The 24,258-nt window shown below is 44.4% G+C and overlaps 1 protein-coding gene and 1 long non-coding RNA gene across 10 annotated transcripts in view; one reads left to right on the forward strand and one right to left on the reverse strand.

Annotated features, from left to right (window-relative positions):
- RGS6 (regulator of G protein signaling 6) overlaps nucleotides 1-24,258 on the reverse strand; it is a 634,950-nt gene that overhangs the window by 21,239 nt on the left and 589,453 nt on the right. For 5 of the 8 annotated variants that reach the window (XM_074393030.1, XM_074393031.1, XM_074393032.1 and 2 more), the window contains exons 16-17: nucleotides 5,097-5,186; nucleotides 23-1,415 (exon numbers count right to left, since the gene is read on the reverse strand). In XM_074393030.1, coding sequence (XP_074249131.1) covers nucleotides 1,020-1,415; nucleotides 5,097-5,186 — 486 coding nt within the window. In that variant the 3' untranslated portion in view covers nucleotides 23-1,019. Of the gene's footprint in view, nucleotides 1-22; nucleotides 1,416-5,096; nucleotides 5,187-24,258 lie in introns of those variants that run through there. The other 3 variants (XM_039469182.2, XM_074393035.1, XM_074393036.1) reach the window with 2 other exon arrangements.
- The window catches only part of LOC141583508 (uncharacterized), a 32,554-nt gene that overhangs the window by 3,460 nt on the left and 4,836 nt on the right, over nucleotides 1-24,258 (forward strand). The window lies entirely within an intron of this gene.

Raw genomic sequence — 24,258 nt, forward strand, 5'->3', positions numbered from 1 at the left:
ATTTCTCACGAGGGAATGCCATGGAGAGGGAAGACAGAGGAAGGGAAGGGATGAATACCAATTTTTAATAGCCACCTACTAGTTATTTGATGTTTACATGTAGCAAATTGAAGACAATGTTTAAAGGCATTTAAAATGCATCTAACTATGACGGGTCAGTGACTAGGTTGCTTTCAACCCGAGATCCTTAGACTTTTTAATCTTAAAAGGATGAAATACGCATACCAGTCACACAGTAGTCAGATTTTACAAGGACTTTCCTCTTCAGCAGAGGTGGAACAAAGGCCAGTCAGTATCAGCAGGCTGCCGCCCTTCGGGAAGGGAATGTGGACAGTTCCCCGGGTGGGACCCCTGCTCCCTGGTTGCGATCTTGGTCCCCTCTGGTTTGATGTTCATGGTACAGGCAGGGCCCTGTGATTAAGCGGGATTGACTATTTCTTGGGCGCTGAGCTGGATGTTCACATCTTGGGGCGACCAGCATGGAAAGAGGAGATTGGCCTGTTATATTCTACAAAGCACGGTAGAGTGTCTCAGCCATGCAGCCCAGGGAAGAGCCACGGACTCCCCACTCCCACCTGTTGCCATGGCCGTCTTTACGTACCACTGCGGGAGCTCTATGACTGTCCAGGAGGGGCGGACCATGAAGCTGTAGGAACCTGAAGCCCATCTCGACCCACCCTGTCAGAATCAAGGCCTGAGGAGGCTGTGAAGACCTTGCCCCTGGGAGTACCCTGCACGGCACAGGGATTCAGCTACTGCCCTCCTCTCCCTCGTCCGATGTGAACATGAGGCCGATGGGGGCTGGAGGGGACTCATGCAGACGCGACTAACACACACGCCAGCTAGGCCGCAGCGCCGGGACCCATGCAGCACGGCCGCTTTCTGCACACAGCAAAAGCCGCCTACACAGCAACGTCAGCTCGCAACCCACACCGGCGTGACTGCCAGGGTTCACAGAGGGAAATTTGGCTTTTTTTTTTTTTTTTTTTGAATGAGCTATGGTTCTGAGCCAATTTATTTCACGGTATAGTTCCATGGCTTCTCCCTGGGCTGCTGCAGAAGATGCACACGCTGCACGACTCCAAGGGCGGCAGGGCACTCAAAGCCATGAACCGACGATCAAATGCCCAGGCCTGAGGCTGGCTGATCAAGTGTGCACCTTCTGCAGAGGGAGCAGCTCGCTCTTTTTGCATTTTTATCCCTAGAATAGAAGCTGCAGACACTCGCAAAAGAAAAGGGCAGAGTTGAGGGAGAAAGCACTGGACTCCCTCCCACCCGAAAGGAAACAACCACCAAAGGAAAAAAAAGAAAAAAATCAAAATCAAAAGAAAACTGGACGGAAGAAAACCGGCTGAACTTACCACACTGCGAGTGAACTTTTCTAGGGAAGTTCTACGACCTTGCTCACTTTCTGGCTTTAGGAAAAAAAAAAAAAAAAAAAGGTAGGGAGAAAAATACAGGGAAAAAAATCTTCAGCTTACACATGGTTTCCAAACAGCAGCAGCCGCAGCTAAAGAAGAACAAAAACCAAAGCAAAATGGGGTGAAAAATGGGAAAAGAGAAGCAGCCAGCACCGCTGGAAGAGTCAACGGGAGAGACAGAAGACAGAAGCCCACAAGAAACGGTGCTGCCTCCTTGGAGCAGTGAGCAGAGAAGAGGGTTTGCTTCCCCAGGGACCGTGAACTGCGCTGCGGGGCTTGGATTAGAAGCCATCACGACTTTGCACGGGACCACAGTTGGTGGGTTTGAGCAGCTTGCCTGCTGCTTTCAACCTGCCGTGCCCACAGGCAGGAGTCCTGGTGGCTGTGGTACTGAGGCCCTGGGGTCCTGGGGGCTCCAAGTCCTGACTCACCACAGACTAGCTCTGGGGGCCAGCGGGGCGTGGGAGGGGAGGGATGTCAGTAAGTGGCTGCTGGGGACGTGAAGTCATCTACTCATCCCTGAGTCTGGGTTAAGACTGTTCTCTCTTGAGGATTTCCCTGCCCAGAGGCAGCCAGAAAGTTTGCTAACTTCAGTGACTTCCTAATGACCCTCCTTCTGTGTCCTTAGAGCAAGGAGGGTCCACTCAGGGCCTTTGCCATGGACAAAGGGTCTTGGGTCTCAGAAGAGAGTGAGTCTTTTGACAATGGGGATTGTTCTGAGAAACAGAAAATACTCTTTCCGTATCCGAAAGGTGACATAACACCTGCCAAGATGTGAGCAGGACAGGCTAGAGGAAGCCCAGAAACCACTGTGGGAAGCTCTTAGATGAGGAGCCCAGAACAGGGGCGAGGAGAGGCAAAGCTCTTGACTGTCTTCCCAGGCCTAGCCCCCCTCCACTACAGGAGGAAAAGAGGTGTGGGGTGCTCCTGACCTTCCCTTCACCCTGCCTTTCCTACCTGCAGGGGTTTCGGGAGAGTAGAATGACTGCCCAAATACCTGCTAGTGGCTCCTGGAGCCCTGTTTCAGGGTCCTGAGGCCGAGGCTGAGAAGTTCAGAGGGTGCACACACTCACATAGACGCACACATACACCCAGCAAATAACCAAAATGAGGGAGCTAAAGAGGCAGCCGGGTGTCTGTGGGTCTGGAGAGTGTGCTGAGAGCAGAGGGGACAGTTCACACACAGCTGCCTGTCTGTGTGGATGAAGTCGGGGGCGTCCTTGGCAGCCAGGCCCCTTGTCAGCTCTGCCGGCTGCCAGAAGACAGACACAAGGTCGCAGAAGGAAAACACAACACAAACACCACACCACCAGAGAGTCGGGCTGGGCTGGCTTTTGCACTAGACTCATGCTTGACCCCGGCTACCATACCAAGTCTCTGTTCTGGGGAGGGCAAGACTCAGCTTTAACCCTGTGGCCAGCCTGGGTGGCATGCATTTGGCTCAAGCCCGGCCAGTCCTGGCCCTGCAGCCGCCATTCTCGGTCTATCACTCATGGCCTCCGGCTCACAGAGGGTGGCCGCTGGTCTGGCTCACTTGGGCTCCTCTGCCTTGCACTGGTCACTGAGCTGACCTGGAAAACCATCACTGGGACCAGTTTCCTAGAATAGCCCTCAGGACTCAGCTCACCTACCCTCTGAGAACCTGGTTCTTCAATGTGACTATCATTGATTTTGAGAATATTAGAGAAGAGGCTGTGCCTCAAGACTCTGTCCAGGTCAGTTCTCAGCAGAAAAATGAGGCCAATTCATACTCCCCCTCTCTCCGCTGGAGGTTGTGAATCTCACATACCTTTTATGACCTGGATACAGTGAGCCCATCCCTGAAATCAGACGAATACTCTAGGCCTACCTGAAAGTGCCGAGTTACAGATCAGATCCGTACCTGGAGACTCTCAGGAAGAAATAGAAGTAGGTTTTGTCACTGTTCTGGGAAGCAGCTCCTCGGTATTGAAATGTTGATTTCTGCAAAGGTTTCCTGTCTCAAGAACATCCCTGACTTCGGGAGCTGGGAGGATAATTCTAAGGAACTTTTACCAGGCAGGCTGCCTGTTCCTTCCTCACTCTGGTGACCTCCTCTGAGAGGTTTTCTTCTTGGAAGGTAGGATCTGCAGGCACCAGGGTCTCAGCATGGTTTGGGGTACATTTTTCCTTCATGATGAAACCCGTAAGGAGAATGAATGGCCTCTAGCTTCTCCTCTTCGAGGTATGTAGACAGGCCCAGATTGGTCACACTGCTAGAGCCTTAAAATGTCCCCAAATTGTGATCAGGTCAGGTGTCTTGAGCCACAGAAAATAAGGAAAACTTACTTTGACCTTTGCCCATGAGATCTGGGCTGCAGATATCCAAAGTTCCTATAACCTTTCTTTCCTCTAGTTCTTAGAAAAAATGGGCATTAGTGCCATGTCTGGGGGTGTCGGCCTCCTCCAAAGGAGCCTCTCCATTGACATCCTCCAGCGAGAGTCGACAGGAGGCCAAGCTCCACACTGTCCGTCACGGTAGCCACACCTGACGGGGAGGGATGCAGGAAGCCCAGAGAGCTGAGCTGTTGACAACTGGGATGCCCCAGAATTCCTCTTCCCTTTCTGACTATGGCCTCTTCCCAGGGGTACGCAAGGGTGGGAGAGCAGGGTACAAATGCTCTCTGGGACTCTGGAGCTGTGTGGTCCCTACCAGATACGCAGACAGGATCCCGGCACATGAGGGTGACGCACACAGAGAGAAGGCTTGCATGGCTGAAAGGCAGCCCAAAGGAGAGCGTGGGGTGGACAACCATGTGCTTCGGGCCTGGCGCGGAGAAGCCAGGAGGGAGGAGAAAGGGACGCATGTGCTTTTAAGTGGCATGGCACAGAAGTCGTGGGGTTTTATGCAAGTTGAGCCACACTTAACCACACATGGGGCTCAGATCAGCTGAAAAGCACAGAGGGTGGGCAGGCAGACTAAAACCAGAGCCCTCTCTTTTGCCCTCCATTCCCTTCCTGGACCCTATTCCCCTGCATGCTGAGGACCCCTGCACCACAAATGCATCACTCCACGGGCTGCAAGAAACCATGGCTGAGTTCTAAAGAAGAGGAGGAGGAAGGAGCTGGGTGCAGGTACTTCTTGGTTAAGAGAGAAAACGCGGTGGGGCAGGTGAGGGAGAGGAAGGGGGTGTCCGCGAGGGAGAAACCCCAGGATGACTTCAGGTACTGGATCATGCTCTTGATACCGACAAGACTTTCTGTCCAGTGAGGGAGCTGCCCCAACCGTGGCCTCATCTTCATCTCTAGGCTGGTCAGGGAGAGAAGTCTGAAGGGAGGGGTCTGGACTTTGCAGTGAGGGGCTCTCTCCAGTGTCCTGAGGGTTTTGCAGGTGCTGCTGTCAGCCCCTTGCTCCTGTGCTGAGCCACTGTGGCCTTGGCATTTTGTCACCCCACATACCCGCCCCCGCCATGGGCGGGACATGCAGACAGAGGCAATAGGGATGTGGAGGCAGGATGTCCCCTCCTGGACTTAGTGGTGGGGTTGGGGTGGTGACCATCCTAACTGTTTTCCATTAGAATGGGAGCAGACAGAGAAGGGAAAGAAGAAAAGGGGCAACAAAACCCAAGGGGTGACATTCTCATTTCAAACCAGCAGCAAGCAGCAGGCAAGAGTAAACAGTGCTAAGAAGGGCAAGCCTGCCCTTCCCAGAGATACCTTCTTCTTGGCCAGCAGCAAGTCCTGGTAAGCATTGGACCGGAGGAAGCGGGCATAGCTGTCACTTTTCATCAGCTTGTAGATGTGCTCCTGGGGAGGAAGGCGACAAGGAGACACAAGGAAGGGCTGTCAGCCAGTGCTAAAGAATATTACAATCCAATGGGTCAGTCACTCTTTGGGGGAAAGAGACGAAGGAACCTGGGTCTGTTTGCATGTACCTGGAAAAACCTGCAGCATGTTCCACCCCCAACCCCCCAAACTCAGACACACCAAACAAATAAAAGATCCCTGAGAATCATATCCCAAGGGATTTGTAACTGGACTTGGGTGCCATGTTGGGGTGCTTAATGATTACAACCAGACACAGCAATGAGAAGGGACAAACTGTTCTTACACCCAACAGCTTGGATGATCTCAAGGGAATTATGAGTGAAAAAGCCACGCTCCAGATTATAAACTATATTTCATGTATGTAACATTCTTGAAATGACAAATTAGAGATAAAGAACAGATGAGTGTTGCTGGGGTTAGAGATGAGTGAGGACAGGGAGTGAGGGAGGTATGGTTATAAAAGGCAACGGGAAGTATCCTTGTGGTGACTGAATGGTTCTGTATTTTGACATGTCTTAACCCACATGATAAAGTGGTATAGAACTAAATGCACACATACATGGGGACAAGTAAAGTTGACAGCTATGAATAAAGTCAGGGGATTGTAGCCATGTCCATCACACGGCTGTGATACTGTACTATAGTTTTGCAAGATGTTGCTGTTAGGGAAAATGGCACATTATTTCTTACAACTGCATCAGAATCAATATGTAGTATCTCAAAAAGTTTAACTGAAAAAAACAAAAAAAACCCCAAACACACAAAAAAACAAACAAAAAAACCAGGCAACTGGGATTTCTACCAAGATGGCTGAATAGGAACAACTCCAAAGCGCAGTTTCCAGAGAGGGATGTAGAAGGCGAGTGATCTCTGCATTTCCAACTGAGGTTCCAGGTTCATCTCATTGGGACTGGTTAGACAGTGGGTGCAGCCCAAGAGGGTGAGCCAAAGCAGGGTGGGGCGTCACCTCACCCGGGAAACACAAGGGGCTGGAGAACTCCCTCTTCTAGCCAAGGGAAGCCATTAGGGACTTTTCCCGACACTCTGGCACTCCGGCTCAGATACTGTGCTTTTTCCATGGTCTTCGGTCTTCACAACCCACAGACCAGGAGATTCCCTCTGGTGCTTGCAACACCCGTGCCCCAGGTTTCCAGCACAAAACTGGGTGGCCATTTTAGCTGCAGTGTTTTTTTTGTTTTTGTTTTTTCTCATATCCCAGTAGCACCTGGAACGTCAGTGAGACAGAACCTATCAATCATTCCCCTGATAAAGGGGGCTGAAGCCAGGGAGCCTAGAGATCTGGCTTGGCAGGTCCCACCTCCATGAAGAGCAGCAAGCTAAGATCCACTGGCTTGAAATTCTTGCAGCCAGCACAGCAGCTCGACCTGGGACATTCGAGCTCAGTAGAGGGAGGGGGTCCACCATTGCTGAGGCTCTGGTAGGCGGTTTTCACCTTGCCTATGTAGGCAAAGTCCCTGGGAAGTTTACACAATAACTGGGTGGAGCCCACAGCAGCTCAGCAAGGCCTCTGCAGGCAGACAGTCACTAGACTCCCATCTTGCTGGGCAGGGCATCTGTGAAAAAATGCAGCAGGCTGTCAGGGCTGTTTTATTTATTTTATAAATAAAACACCCACCTTCCTGGGACAGAGCACCAGGGAAAAGGGGTGGTTGTGGCTTCAACTTCAGCAGACTTAAACATCCCTGCCTGGTAGCTCTGAAGGGAGCAATGGATCTCCCAGCACAGTGCTCAAGCTCCAATAAAGGACAGACTGCCTCCATAAGTGGCTCCCTGACCCCCGTGTATCCTGACTGGTAGACACCTCATACAGGAGAGCTCAAGCTGACATCTGGCAGGTACCCTTCTGGGAGGAAGCTTCCAGAGGAAGGAACAGGCAGCAATCTTTGCTGTTCTGCAGCCCCCACAGGTGATTCCCAGGCAAGCAGTTTCTGGAGTGAACCTCCAGCAAACTCCAGCAGACCTGCAGCAGAGGGGCCTGTTAGAAGGAAAACTAACAGAAAGAAATAGGTTCAACATCAACAGAAAAGTCCACTCAGAGACCCCATCCAAAGGTCAGCAACTGCAAAGACCAAAGGTACATAAATCCATGAAGATGGGAAGAAACCAGTGCCAAAGGGCTGAAACCTCCAAAACCCAGAATGCCTATTCTCCTCCAAGGAATCACAACTGCTCACCAGCAAGGGAACAAAACTGGATGGAGAATGAATTTGATGAATTGACAGAAGCAGGCTTCAGAAAGTGCATAATAACAAACTTCTCCGAGCTAAAGGAGCATGTTCTAACCCAATACAAGGAAGCTAAGAACCTTGAAAAAAGGTTAGATGAAATGCTAACTAGAATAACCAGCATAGAGAAGAACATAAATGACTTCATGGAGCTGAAAAACACAGCACGAGAACTTCGTGAAGCATGCACAAGTGTCGACAGCCAAATCATTTAAGCAGAAGAGAGGATATTAGAGATTGAAGATCAACTCAATGAAATAAGGTGAGAAGGCAAGATTAGAGGAAAAAAAGTGAAAAGAAATGAACAAAGTCTCCATGAACAATGGCATGTGAAAAGACCAAATCTACGTTTGATCAGTGTACCTGAAAATGACAGGAAAAATGAAACCAAGCTGGAAAACACTCTTCAGGATATTATGCAGGTGAACTTTCCCACCCTAGCAAGGCAGGCCAACATTCAAATTCCGGAAATACAGAGAACACCACAAAGATATCCTTCAAGGAGAGCAACCCCAAGACACATAGTCATCAGATTCACCAGGGTGGATATGAAGGAAAAAAGGCTAAAGGCAGCCAGAGAGAAAGGTCGGGTTACTCACAAAGGGAAGCCAATTAGACTCACAGCGGATCTCTCAGCAGAAACCCTATAATCCTGAAGAGAGTGGGGGCCAACAGTCAACATCCTTAAAGAAAAGAACTTTCAACCCAGAATTTCATATCCAGCCAAACTAAGCTTGATAAGTGAAGGAGAAATAAAATTCTTTATGGACAAGCAACTGCTGAGAGATTTCATCACCACCAGGCCTGCCTTATAAGAGCTCCTGAAGGAAGCACTAAACATGGAAAGGAACAACCAATACCAGCCACTGCAAAAACATACCAAATTGTAAAGAGCATCGACACTATGAAGAAACTGCATCAACTCACAGGCAAAACAACCAGCTAGCATCAATTTGGTAGGATCAATTCACACATAACAATATTAACCCTAAATGTAAATGGGCTAAATGCCCCAATCAAATGACACAGATTGGCAAATTGGATAGAGTCAAGACCCCTTAGTGTGCTACATTCATGAGACCCAACTCATGTGCAAATACACACATGGGCTCAAAATAAAGGGATGGAGGAAGATTTACCAAGCAAATGGAGAGCAAAAAAAAAAAAAAAAAAAAAAAAAAAGCAGGGGTTGCAATCCTAGTCTCTGATGAAACAGATCAACAGACAAAGGCAGTAACATCATACAGGGAGGGATCCAAGATGGCCGATTAGGTGCAGCTCTCAGCAAGAGCATGGAGGGTGAGTGGACACTGCATTTCCAGATGGATTTTTATTGCCCAAAGACCAGGAGATTCTTGGGTGGAGGAGCCCCATGGGTCATCAGGGTGGCTGTTTTGGCCAGTGCAGTGGGTCTCTGCACAAAATACACGGGTCTGGGTGCCGTTTTAGCTGGTGATTGGAGTGCCTGGGAGACAGAGTTGCATGTTCAACTGATAAAAAGGGGACTGAAACAGGGAGCCAGGCCAGGAGATTCCCAGGTGAAAAAGTGCCATGAATCTTCATCATGGCTGTTTCAGCTGGCACAGTGGGTCACCGCACAGGAAACCATACAGATCCCAGCACCTTTTCAACAGGCAAGTGGAATGCCTGGGAGATAGAGTTGCCCATTCAACTTAAAAAAAAAAAAAAGAAAGAAAAAGAAAAAAAAAGGGGACTGAAACAGGAAGCCAGGCCAGGAGATTCCTGGACCAAAACGTGCCACGAATCTCCAGCGCAGCTGTTTCAGCCAGTGCAGTGGGTCGCTGCTCGGTAAATCACACAGATCTGGGCGCCTTTTCAATGGGTGACTGGAACATCTGGGAGACAGAGTCGCCCATTCAGCTGAAAAAAAGGGGACTGAAACAGGGAGCCAGGCGAGGAGATTCCTGGGCAAAAAAGCACCATGAGCCCCCAGTGTGGCTGTTTCAGCTGGTGCAGTGGGTCTCTGCAGAAAATCTCACACAAATCCGGGTGCCTTTTCAACTGGTGACTGGAACACCTGGGAGACAGAGTCGCCTGTTCAACTGAAAAAAGTGGCACTGAAACCGGGAGCTAGGCCAGGAGATTGCCTGGCGAAAAAGCACCACGAGTCTCCAGCAGCTGTTTCAGCCAGGGCAGTGCGTCTACACACAAGAAATCATATAAATCCGCACACCGTTTCAACTGGTGATTGGGACATCTAGGGGACAGAGTTGCCTGTTCAACTGAGGAAAAAGAAAGAATTCTGAGGCAGGGAGCCAGGTGATCAGGCTCAGCCAGTCCCACCCCCACACAAAACAGCAATCCGAAATGCTCTGGATTGAGAGTTTCACAGCAAGCACAGCTGAACCCGGGACAGTCCAGCTCTGTGGGGGAGGGGCGTCCACCATTATTGAGGCAGTCCACCACTACCAAGGCAGTCTACCATTACTGACGCAGTCTGCCATTACCGAGGCAATCTGCCATTACTGAAGCAGTTTGCCATTACAGAGACAGTCTGCCATTACTGAGGCAGACTGCCATTACCGAGGCAGTCCACCACTACTGAGGTAGTCCACCATTGCTGAGGTAGCCCGCCATTGCCAAGGCAGTCCACCATTGCAGAGACAGTCTGCCATTACAGAGGCGGGCCTCCATTGCCGAGGCAGTTCTAACTATACCCCTATAAACAGGACCGCAGGGAAGTTCACACAGCAGCTGGGCAGAGCCCACAGCAGCTCAGCAAAGCCTCTGCAGGCAGACTGTGACCAGGCTGCCTCTTGGCTGGTCAGAGCAGCCCTGAAAAAAGACAGCAGCACAACAAAAACTTTAAATAAAGTCCTACCTTCCTGGGACAGAGCACCTAGGGACAAAAAAGGCGTTTATGAGTTCTGCTGTAGCAGACTTAAATGTACCTGCCCAGCAGCTCTGAATGGAACAACGGAGCTCACAGCTCAGCACTTGAGCTCCTATAAAGGACAGACTGTCTCCTCATGCAGCTCCCTGACCCCCCTGTATATCCAAAGAGTCACCTCATAAAGGAGAGCTCACACTGACATCTGGTGGGTATCCTTCTGGAACAAAGATAGCAGAAGAAGAAACTGGCAGCAACCCTTACTGTTCTGCAGCTGCTGCAGGTGATCCCCAGGCAAGCAGGGCCTGGAGTGGACCTCCAGCAGTCCTACAGCAGAGGGGCCTGACTGTTAGAAGGAAAACTAAGAAATAGAAAGAAATAACTTCATCATCAACAAACTGGACATCCGCTCAGAGACCCCATCTGAAAGTCAATAACTACAAAGACGACAGGTAAATAAATCCACAAAGATGGGAAGAAACCAGTGCAAAAAGGATGAAAACGCCCAAAACCAGAATGCCTCTCCTCCTCCAAGGGATCACAACTCCTCACCAGCAAGGGAACAAGGCTGGATGGAGAATGAGTCTGATGAACTGACAGAAACAGGCTTCAGAAGGGGGGTAATAAGAAACTTCTCTGAGCTAAGGGAACATGTTCTAACCCAATGCAAAGAAACTAAACCTTGAAAACAGGTTTGATGAAATGCTAATGAGAATAAACAGCTTAGAGAGGAATATAAATGAATTGATGAAGCTGAAAAACACAACACCAGAACTTCATGAAGCATACACAACTTTAAATAGCCAAACTGACCAAGGAGAAGAAAGGATATCAGAGGTAGAAGATCAACTCAATGAAATAAAGTGAGAAGTCAAGATTGGAGAAAAAAGGGTAAAAAGAAATGAATAAAGTCTCCAAGAAATATAGAAGTATGTGAAAAGACCTAATCTATGTTTGATAGGTGTACCCGAATGTGACTAAGAGAATGAATCCAAGCTGAAAAACACTCTTCAGGATATTATCCAGGAAGACTTCCCAACCTAGCAAAGCAGGCCAATATTCAAGTCCAGGAAATACAGAGAACACCACAAAGATATCCTTCGAGGAGAGCAACCCCTAGACACATAATCGTCAGATTCATCAGGGTTGAAATGAAGGAAAAAATGCTGAGGGCAGCGAGAAAGAAAGGTCAGGTTACCCACAAAGGGAAGCCCATCAGACTCACAGCAAATCTCTCAGCAGAAACCCTACAAGCCAGAAGAGAGTGGGGGCCAATATTCAACATCCTTAAAGAAAAGAACTTTCAACCCAGAATTTCATATCCAGCCAAACTAAGCTTCATAAGTGAAGGAAAAATAAAATCCTTTCCCAACAAGTGATTACTCAGAGATTCATCACCACCAGGCCTGCTTTACAAGAGCTCCTGAAAGAAGCACTAAACATAGAAAGGAACAAGGAGTACCAGCCACTCCAAAAACATAACAAATGGTAAAGAGCATTGACACAATGAAGAAACTGCATCAACTAATGGGCAAAACAGCCAGCTAGCATCAAAATGGCAGGATAAAATTCACACATAACAATATTAATCCTAAATGTAAATGGGCTAAATGCCTGAATCAAAAGACACAGACTGGCAAATTGGATAAAAAGCCAACAACCATTGGTGTGCTGTATCCAGGAAACCCATCTCACATGCAAAGATACACAAAGGTTCAAAATAAAGGGATGGAGGAAGATTTACCAAGCACATGGAGAGCAGAAAAAAGCAGGAGTTGCAATCCTAGTATCTGATAAAATAGACTTTAAACCAACAAAGATCAAAAGAGACAAAGGAGGACATTACATAATGGTAAAAGGATCAATGCAGCAAGAAGAGCTAATGATCCTAAATATATATGCACCCAATACAGGAGCACCCAGATACATAAAGCAAGTTCTTAATGACTTACAAAGAGACTTAGACTCCCACACAATAATAGTGGGAGAATTTAACACTCCACTGTCAATATTAGACAGATCAATGAGACAGGAAATTAACAAGGATATCCAGGACTTGAACTCAGACCTGGACCAAGCAAACCTAACAGACATTTACAGAACTCTCCACCCCAAATCCACAGAATATACATTCTTCTCAGCACCACATCACACCTACTCTAAAACTGACCACATAATTGGATGTAAATCACTCCTCAGCAAATGCAAAAGCATGGAAATCATAATAAAGTGTCTCTCAAACCACAGTGCAATCAAGTTGGAACTCAGAATTCAGAAACTAACTCAGAACCACACAGCTTCATAGAAACTGAACAACTGGCTCTTGAATGCTGACTGGATAAACAATGAAATGAAGGCAGATATAAAGATGTTCTTCAAAACCAATGAGAATGAAGACACAAAGTACCAGAATCTCTGGGACATATTTAAAGCAGTGTCTAGAGCAGGCATCCCCAAATTGCAGCCCCCTAAGGCCATTTATCCAGCCCCCCGCCACACTTCAGGAAGGGGCACCTCTTTCATTGGTGGTCAGTGAGAGAAGCACAGTATGTGGCAGCCCTCCAATGGTCTGAGGGACAGTGAACTGGCCCCCTGTGTAAAAAGTTTGGGGATGCCTGGTCTAGAGGAAAATGTATAGCAATAAATGCCCACATGAGAAGCAAGGAAAGATCTAAAATCTACACACTATTGTCAAAATTGAAAGCTAGAGGAGCAAGATTAAAAAAACCTCAAAACCTAGCAGAAGACAAGAAATAACTAAGAGCAGAGCAGAACGGAAGGAGATAGAGACACAAAAAACCCTGCAAAAAATCAATAAATCCAGGAGATGATTTTTTGAAAAGATCAACAAAATAGACCACTAGCCAGATTAATAAAAAAGAAAATAATAATCAAATAGATGCAATAAAAAATGATAAAGGGGATATCACCACAGATTCCACAGAAATACAAACCATCATCAGAGATTATTACAAACAAATCTAGGCACATAAACTAGTAAACTTGGAAGAAATGGATAAATTTTGGACATTCGCATCCTCCCAAGCCTAAACCAAGAAGTCAAAACCCTGAATAGACCAATAACAAGGGCTGAAGTTGAGGCAGCAATCAACAGTCTACCACCCCAAAAAAGCCCAGGTCCAGATAGGTTCACAGCTGAATTCTACCAGACATAGAGGAGCTGGTACCACTCCTTCTGAAACTATTCCAAACAATCCAAAAAGAAGGAATCCTCCCCAAATCATTTTATGAGCCCAACATCATCCTGACACCAAAACCCAGCGGAGACTCAGCAAGAAAAGAAAACTTCAGGCCAATATCCATGATGAACACAGATGCAAAAATCTTCAATAAAATGCTGGAAAACCAGTTGCAACAGCACATCGAAAAGCTTATCTCCCATGATCAAGGAGGCTTCATTCCAGGGGTGCAAGGCTGGTTCAACATACGCAAGTCTATAAACAGAACCAAAGACAAAAACCACATGATTATCTCAATAGATGCAGAGAAGGCCTTTGACAAAATTCAACAGCCCTTTATGCTAAAAACTTTTAATAAACTAGGTATTGATGGAAAGTATCTCAAAATAATAAAAGATATTTATGACAAACCCACAGCCAGTATCATACTGAATTCCCTTTTGAAATTTCAAAGCATTCCCTTTGAAATCTGGCACTAGACAAGGATGCTCTCTCTCACCACTTGTATTCAATATAGTATTGGAAGTTCTAGCCAGAGCAATCAGGCAAGAAAAAGAAATAAAGGGTATTCAGTTAGGAACGGAGGAAGTCAAATTGTCTCTATTTGCATACGACATGATTGCATATCTAGAAGACCCCATTGTCTCAGCCCAAAATCTCCTGCAACTGATAAGCAACTTCAGAAAAGTCTCAGGATACAAAATCAATGTTCAAAAATCACAAGCATTTCTATACACCAGTAACAGACTTAAAGAGAGCCAAATCAAGAATGAACTGCCATTCGCAATTGCTACAAAGAGAATAAAATACCTAGGAATACAACTGACAAAGAATATAAAGGACCTCTTTAAGGAGAACTACAATCCGCTGCTCAACAAAATGAGAGAGGACAAAAACAGATGGAGAAACATTCCATGATCATGGTTAGGAAGAATCAATATCGTGAAAATGGCCATACTGCCCAAAGTAATTTACAGATTCAATGCTATCCCCATCAAGTTACCAATGACCTTCTTCACAGAACTGGAAAAAACCACCTTAAACTTCATATGAAACCAAAAGAGAGTCCGCATGGCCAAGTCAATTCTAAGCAAAAATAACAAAGCTGGAGGCATCACACTACCTGACTTCAAACTATACTACAAGGCTATAGTAATCAAAACAGCATGGTACTGATACCAAAACAGAGATATAGACCAATGGAACAGAACAGAGGCCTCAGAGGAAATGTCACACATCTACAAGCATCTGATCTTTGACAAACCTCACAAAAACAAGTGATGGGGAAAGGATTCCCTGTTTAATAAATGGTGTTGGGAAAACTGGCTAGCCATGTGCAGAAAGCAGAAACTGGACCCCTTCCTGAAACCTTACACTAAAATTAACTCCAGATGGATTAAAGACTTAAACATAAGACCTAACACCATAAAAACCCTGGAAGAAAATCTAGGCAAAACCATTCAGGACATAGGCATAGGCAAGGACTTCATGACTAAAACACCAAGAGCATTGGGAACAAAAGACAAAATAGACAAATGGGACCTAATGCAACTCTACAGCTTCTGCACAGCAAAAGAAACAGTCAGTAGAGTTAATTGGCAACCAACAGAATGGGAAACAATTTTTGCAATCTACCCATCTGACAAGGGGCTGATATCCAGAATCTACAAAGAACTAAAACAGGTTTACAAGAAAAAAAACAAGCCCATTCAAAAGTGGGTGAAGGATATGAACAGACACTTTACAAAAGAAGACATACATGAAGCCAACAAACATACGAAAAAATGCTCATCATCACTGGTCATTAGAGAAATGCAAATCAACACTATGTTGAGGTACCATTTCATGCCAGTTAGAATGGTGATGATTAAAAAATCTGGAGACAACAGATGCTGGAGAGAATGTGGAGAAACAGGAACACTTTTGCAGTGTTGGTGGGAGTGTAAATTAGTTCAACCATTGTGGAAGACAGTGTGGTGATTCCTCAAGGACCTAGAAATAGAAATTCCATTTACTGGGTATATACCCAGCAATCTCATTACTGGGTATATAGCCAAAGGATTATAAATCGTTCTATTATAAGGACACATGCACACAAATGTTCACTGCGGCACTGTTTACAATAGCAAAGACTTGAAACCAACCCAAATGCCCATCGATGATAGACTGGACAGGGAAAATGTGGCACATATACACCATGGAATACTATGCAGCCATCAAAAACGATGAGTTTGTGTCCTTTGTAGGGACATGGATGAACCTGGAAACCAGCATTCTCAGCAAACTGACACAAGAACAGAAAATCAAATACCGCATGTTCTCAGTCATAGGTGGGTGTTGAATAATGAGAACACATGGACACAGGGAGGTGAGCATCACACACTGGGGTCTGTGGGGGGAAAATAGGGGAGGGACAATGGGGGGTGGAGTGTTGGGGAGGGATAACATGGGGAGAAATATCAGATACAGGTGATGGGGAGGAAGGCAGCAAACCACACTGTCATGTGTATACCTCTGCAACAATCTTACATGTTCTTCACGTGTACCCCAAAACCTAAAATGCAATTAAAACAATAAAAAATTAAAAAAAGAGACAAAGAAGAGCACTACATAATGGTAAAGGGATCAATGCAACAAGAAGCGCTAACTATCCTAAATATATATGCACCCAGTACAGGAGCACCCAGAGACATAAAGCAAGTTCTTAATGATGTACAAAGAGACTTAGACTCCCACACAATAATAGTGGGAGACTTTAACCCCACTGTCAATATTGGACAGATCAACGAGACAGAAAATTAACAAGGATATCCACGACTTGAACTCAGCTCTGTACCAAGTGGACCTAATAGACATCTACAGAACTCTCCACCGCAAGTCCACAGAATATACATTCTTCTCAGCACCACATCGCACTTATTCTAAAATTGACCACGTAATTGGAAGTAAAACACTCCTCAGCAAATGTAAAAAGAATGGAAATCATGACAGTCTCTCAGACCACAGTGCAATCAAATTAGAATTCAGGATTAAGAAACTCACTCAAAACCACACAACTACATGGAAACTGAACAACCTGCTCCTGAATGACTACTGGATAAATAATGAAATGAAGGCAGAAATAAAGATGTTCTTTAAAACCAATGAGAACAAAGGCACAACATACCGGGATCTCTGGGGCACATTTAAAGCAGTGTGTAGAGGAACATTTATGGCACTAAATGCCCACAAGAGAATTGAGGAAAGATTTAAAATTGACATCCTAATGTCACAACTAAAAGAACCAGAGGAGCAAGATCAAACAAATTCAAAACCTAGCAGAAGACAAGAAATAACTAAGATCAGAGCACAACTGAAGAAGATAACGACACAAAAAAATCCTTTGAAAAATCACTAAATCCAGGAGCTGGTTTTTTTTTGAAAAGATCAACAAAATAGATAGACCGCAAACCAGACTAATAAAGGAGAAAAGAGAGAAGAATCAAATAGATGCAATAAAACATGATAAAGGCAACATCACCACCAATCCCACAAAAATACAAACTATCGTCAGAGATTACTATAAACACTTCTATGCCAATAAACCAGTAAATCTAGAAGAAATGAAGAAATTCCTGAACACTTACATCCTCCCAAGACTAAACCAGGAAGAAGTCGAATCCCTGAATAGACCAATAGCAAGGTCTGAAATAGAGGCAGCAATTAATAGCCTACCAACCAAAAAAAGGTCTAGAACCAGACTGGTTCACAGCTGAATTCTACCAGAGGTACAAAAGGAGCTGATACCATTCCTTCTGAAACTATTCCAAACAATACAAAAAGAGGGAATCCTCCCTAACTCATTTTATGAGACCAACATCATCCTGATACCAAAAACCTGGCAGAGACACAACTAAGAAAGAAAATGATGAACATTGATGTGAAAATCCTAAATAAAATACTGGCAAGCCAAATCCAACAGCACATCAAAAAGCTTATCCATCATGATCAAGTCAGCTTCATCCCTGGGATGCAAGGCTGGTTTGACATATGCAAATCTATAAACGTAATCCATCACATAAACAGAACCAAAGACAAAAACTACATGATTATCTCAATAGATGCAGAGAAGGCCTTTGACAAAAATTCAACAGCCCTTTATGCTAAAAACTCTCAAAGTAGGTATTGATGGAACATATCTCAAAATAATAAGTTATTTATGACAAACCCACAGCCAATATCATATTGAATAGGCAAACACGGGAAGCATTCCTTTTGAAAACTGGCACAAGACAAAGATGCTCTCTCTCACTTCTCTTATTCAACATAGTATTGGAAGTTCTGGCTAGGGTAATCAGGCAAGAAAAAGAAATAAGGAGTATTCCGTTAGGAAAAGAGGAAGTCAAATTGTCTCTATTTGCAGACCACATGATTGTATATTTAGAAGACCCCATCGTCTCAGCCCAAAATCTCCTTAAGCTGATAAGCAACTTCAGAAAAGTCTCAGGATACAAAATCAATGTGCAAGAATCACAAGCATTCCAAACACCAGTAACAGACAAACAGAGAGCCAAATCATGAGTGAACTTCCACTGACAATTGCTACAAAAAGAATAAGATACCTAGGGATTTTCTAAAAAGGGATATGAAGGACCTCTTCAAGGATAACATACTACTTCTCAAGGAAATAAGAGAGGAAACAAACAGATGGAAAAACTTTCCATGCTCATGGTTAGGAAGAATCAATATCATGAAAATGACCATACTGCCCAAAGTAATTTATAGTTTCAGTGCTATCCCCATCAAGCTACCATTGACTTTCTTCACAAAATTGGAAAAAACCACCTTAAACTTCATATGGAACCAAAAGAGAGCCTGCATAGCCAAGTCAATTCTAAGTTAAAAGAACAAAGCTGGAAGCATCACGCTACCTGACTTCAAACTATACTGCAAGGCTACAGTAATCAAAACAGCATGGTACTGGTACAAAAACAGAGATATAGACCAATGGAACAGAACAGAGGCCTCAGAAATAATGCCACACATCTACAACCATGTGATCTTTGACAAACCTGACAAAAACAAGCAGTGGGGAAAGGATTCCCTATTTAATAAATGGTGTTGAGAAAACTGGCTAGCCATATGCAAAAAGCTGAAACTGGATCTCTTCCTCACACCCTATAAAAAAATTAACTCCAGATGGATTAAAGATTTAAACATAAGACCTAACACCATAAAAACCCTGGAAGAAAATCTAGGCAATACCATTCAGTACACAGGCATGGGCAAGGACTTCATGACTAAAATGCCAAAAGCAATGGCAACAAAAGCCAAAATAGACAAATGGGATCTAATTAAACTTAAGAGCATGTGCACAGCAAAAGAAACTATCATTAGCATGAATCAGCAATCAATAGAATGGGAAAAAATTTTTGTAATCTATCCATCTGACAAAGGGCTAATATATAGAATCTGCAAAGAACTTAAACAAATTTACAAGAAAAAACCACCAAAAAGTAGGCAAAGGATATGAACAGACATTTCTCAAAAGAAGACATTTATGCAGCTAACAAACATATGAAAAAAAGCTCATCATCACTAGTCATTAGAGAAATGCAGATCAAAACCACATTGAGATACCATCTCACACCAGTTAGAATGGTGATCATTAAAAAATCAGGAGACAACAGATGCTGGAGAGGATGTGGAAAAATGGGAACACTTTTACACTGTTGGTGGGAGTGTAAATCAGTTCAACCACTGTGGAAGACAGTGTGGCTATTCTTCAAGGATCTGGAAATAGAAATACCATTTGACCCAGCAATCCCATTACTGCATATATACCCAAAGGATTATAAATCATTCTATTATAAAGACACATGCACACGTACGTTTACTGTGGCACTGTTCACAATAGCAAAGACTTGGAACCAACCCAAATGCCTATCAATGATAGATTGGATAAAGAAAATGTGGCACGTATATGCCATGGAATACCATGCAGCCATAAAAAAGGATGAGTTCATGTCCTTTGCAGGGAAATGGATAAAGCTGGAAACCATTATTCTCAGCAAACTGACACAAGAACAGAAAACCAAACACCGCACGTTCTCACTCATAAGTGGGTGTTAACAATGAGAACACACAGAACATCACACGCTGGGGCCTGTCAGGGTTGAGGGGCTAGGGGAGGGAGAGAAGCAGGTTGGAGGCCAGGAGAGGGATAGCATTAGAAGAAATATCTAATGTAGATGATGGGGTAATGGATGCAGCAAACCTTCATGGTATGTGCATACCTATGTAACAAACCTGCACGTTCTGCACACGTACCCCAGAACTTAAAGTATAACAACAACAAAAACAGGCAATAATGCAGTTGGATCAGTTTGTGTATTTCAGGGCCACCAACTCGTTCTGGAAGGAGTTCTTGGCAACAAGAACTTACACATCACAGGACATGTAACTAACACCCAGGAGGGGCAGGTACTGCAGCAAGGTGCGACCTCTTCTCCTCAGCTCACAGGGGCATTTATTATACATTCTGGCCTTGGAAAATAATTTCCAGCTAGTTCCTAGAGTCTTGTGGTCCCTTCCAAACAGATCTGTCCTCACCAAGGGTAGGAAAACCCTGGTCCGTTAGAAAAGGGGTCTTGTCAATGGACGAAAGATTATTTATTTATCCATTGAAGTGGAATTCAGCTTAGCTGCACAGGAAAGCTTGGCTGTTCCAGGAGAGAATGTGTTTAGGGGGGAGGTTGGCTTTCATTAGGGAGGGCAGACTTATTAGTTAGTGGCTGGCCCGGTGGAGGAAGTATCTTCCCCCATGTATGCTGATTGTTCTTCCCATGAAGCCAGACCAGGGCCCTAGTGGTGGGGGGAATGGAGAGCTGGTCAGGGAGGAAGAGAGGGCTCAGCTGAGAGGTAGGACTGGTCATTAAAGGCCTCTTCCTTGGGTGCTCTTTCCAGGGAAGGCATGGAAGGAGGAGGCAGAGACTTCCCATCAGCTGGGGGACATATTTGAGAGACGCCTGGCCAGAAAAAGCCAGAGCAATGACAAGGATTCACCAAGACTCACTCCTTACCTAGCACAAAAGAAAAGTAGCACAGTAGACCAGATATGGAGTCAACCTATATGTCCATCAATGAACAGGTAAATGGGTAAAGGCAATGAGGTATATAGGCGTAATGGAATACTATTTGGCCTTAGCAAAGAAGGAAATCCATTTGTGACAACATGCATAAACCTGGAGAATATGATGTTAAGTGAAATAAGTCAGGTACAGAAAGACAAATATCACGTCTTCACTTATGTAGGGAGACCTTGGAGATATTGTGGGTTTGGTACCACCAGACCATCACAATAAAGCAATTCATAAGAAATATCTGATTTCCCAGTACACATAAAAGTTATGATTACACTATATGGAGTATGTATGCAATAACATTATGTCTAAAAAAACCGAGGTATGTACCTTAGTGAAAAAATACTTTATTGTTAAAATACTAAGGACCAACTGAGCCTTTGGCAAGTCATAATCATTTTGGTGGGGGAGGGTCTTGTCTTGATATTGTTGGATGCTGACTGATTAAGGTGGTGACTGCTGAAGGCTGGGGTGACTGTGGCAATTTCTTAAAATAAGACAATGAAGTTTGTTACATCAATTGACTCTTTCACAAAAGATTTGTCTGTAGCACGTGATGCTGTTTGATAGCATTTTACCCACATAAGAACTTCTTTCAAAACTGCAGTCTGCCAAATCCTGCTGCTGCTTTATCAACTAAGTTGATGTAATATTCTAAATTCTTTGTTGTCATCTCAACAATGTTTGCAGCATCTTCATTAGGAGTAGATTCCATCTCAAGAAACCACTTTCTTTTACTCTTCCATAGGAAGGAACGTTTCATTCATTAAAGTTTGATCATGAGGTTGTAGCAATTCAGTCACATCTTCAGGCTCTATTTCTAATTCTAGTTCTCTTGCTATTTCCACCACATATGCAGTTACTTTCTTCACTGGGATCTTGAAGTTCTCAAAGTCATCCATGAGGGCTGGAATCAACTTCTTCCCAACTCCCATTAATGTCAAAAGTGTTACATCTTTCCATGAAACACAAATGTTCTTAACGGCATCCAGAATGGTGAATTGTTTCTAGAAGGACCATGATTTACTTTGCCTAAATGCATTAGAGGAATCACTCTCTGTGACAGCTATAGCTTTATGAAATGTATTTCTTAAATAATAAGATTTAAAAAGTTGAAATTACTTCTTGATCCATAGGCTACAGAATGGATGTTCTGTTAGCAGTCATGAAAACAACATTAATCTCCCTATATCTCTCCATCACAGCTCTTGCATGGCGTGGTGCGTTGTCAATAAACAATGGAAAGGAGTATTATTTTTTCCTCAGCAGTAGGTCTCAACAGTGACCTTATTCAGTAAACCACGCTTCAAACAGATGTGCCGCCATCCAGACTTTGTTGTTCCATGTATAGAACATAGGCAGAATAGATTTAGCATCATTCTTAAAGGCTCTAGGATTTTCAGAATTAAAAAAAAAAAGAAGGATTTTCAGAATAATAAATGAGCATTGGCTTCAACTTACAGTCACCAGCTGCATTAGTCTCTAGCAGGAGAGTCAGCTGGTCCTTTGAACCTTTTAAGTCAGGCATTGACTTCTCTTCTCTAGCTATGAAAACCCTAAATTTCTCTTCTCCCAATATAAGGCTGTTTAATCTACATTGCAAATTTGTTGTTTAGCATAGCTACCTTCATCACTGATCTTAGCTAGATCTTCTGCAGCTTCTACATCAGCACTTGCTGTTTCACTTTGCACTTTTATGTTACGGACTTGGCTTCTTTTTGTAAACCACATGAAACAATCTCTGCGAGCTTCAAACTTTTCTGCAGCTTCCTCACCTCTTTCAGCCTTCATAGAATTGAAGTGAGATAGGTCCTTGCTCTGGATTAGGCTTTGGCTTAAGGAAATGTTGCAGCTGATTTGATCTTCTATTCAGACCACTAAAACTGTCTCCATGTCAGCAATAAGGTTATTTGCTTTCTTATCATTTGTGTGTTCACTGGAGTAGCATGTTTAATCTTCAATAACCTTTTCTTTGCATTCGCAACTTGGCTGTTTGGCACTAAGGGACTTGCTTTCGGCCTATCTTGGCTTTCAACATGCCTTCCTCACTAAGTGTAATCATTTCTAGTTTTTAATTTAAAGTTAGAGACGTTCCTCCTGCTTGAACACTTAGAGACCACTGCAGAGTTATTAATCAGCCCAGTTTCAATATTGGTCATCCCTGCTTCTTTCAATATTGTTGTCATTTCAGGGAATAGAGAGACCCAACGAGTGGGAAAGAGATGGGGGAATGGCTGGTTGGTAGAGCAGTCAAAAAACAAACACACACAACATGTATCGAAGTTCACTGTCTCATACAGGTGCAGGTGGGCACCCCCAGGGCAATTAAAATAGTAGCATTGAAGATCACCAATCAGAGACAACCATAAAAATATAATAATAGTAAAAAAGCTTGATGTTACAAGAATCACCAAATTGTGACATAGACAAAGAATGAGCACAGGCTATTGGAAAAATGGTGCTGACAGACTTGTTTGACGCAGGGTTGCCGCAAACCTTCCATTTGTGTTTTTTTACAAAGTGAATAAACCCACTGGAAGTACTCAAATGAAATTAAATAGTGGCTTGGTTCTTTTTTTTTCTTGTGAGACAAAGTCTCACTCTGTCACTCAGGCTGCAGTGCGGTGGTGCGATCTCAGTTCACGGCAACCTCCGCCTCCTGGGTTCAAGTGATTCTCATGTCTCAGCCCCCTGAGTAGCTGGGATTACAGGCACACACCATCGCACCTAGCTAATTTTTATATTTTTAGTAGAGACGAAGTTTTGCCATGTTGGCCAGGCTGGTCTCGAACTCCTGGCCTCAAGTGATTCACTTGCCTTAGCCTTCCAAAGTACTGGGATTATAGGCGTGAGCCACCATGCCTGACCTCAAATAGTGGCCTGGTTCTGAGACTACTTGGATAGTCCAGACGTATTCTGATTTAACACACTTAGTGGGAACATACTTCCCTAAGTATTTTTCTGAAAATTTCAGACAAAAATGCAGCCCACTCTTGTTTAAGTGCCCTGAGGAACAGTATGTGTTTATCTTTTCTAGATGCATAGTGTCTAGTACAGGGTCAGATGTTAGTCAAATATACACGTTCACTGAAATGTCTGTTTGAATTTAATGTTCAGCAAGTTTACTGGCTACATATTTGTTTGGGTTTATGATTGCATCAAACTCCTGCTCTCTGCACAGAAGGAGAGTGAGGATTACACTCAGTTCAGAGTAGCATGAGTATCTTGGCTCATCCATCCCTAATGGTCTTGGAGCCCAGGCTGAGGGGTATCCTTGGTCTTTGCTTTCATTTGTTGTTTCTTTACATTGTTCTAACTTTTATTTTATTTTATTTTTTATTTTTTTAATGGAGTCTTTACACTGTTCCCCGGGCTGGAATGCAGTGGTGTGATTTCAGCTCACTGCAATCTCTGCCTCATGAGTTCAAGCAATCCTCCTGCCTCAGCCTCCAAGTAGCTGGGATTACAAGCCTGTATCACCAGGCCTGGCTAATTTTTATGTATTTTTCAGTAGAGACACTGTTTCACACCCTGTTGGCCAGGCTGGTCTCGAACCCCTGGCCTCAAGTAATTCACCTGCCTAGGCCTCCCAAGTGCTGGGATTACAGGCGTGAGCCACCACACCCGGTCAAA

This window comes from Saimiri boliviensis, chromosome 2 (genome assembly GCF_048565385.1).
Source record: "Saimiri boliviensis isolate mSaiBol1 chromosome 2, mSaiBol1.pri, whole genome shotgun sequence".
Classification (NCBI taxonomy): Eukaryota; Metazoa; Chordata; class Mammalia; order Primates; family Cebidae; genus Saimiri; species Saimiri boliviensis.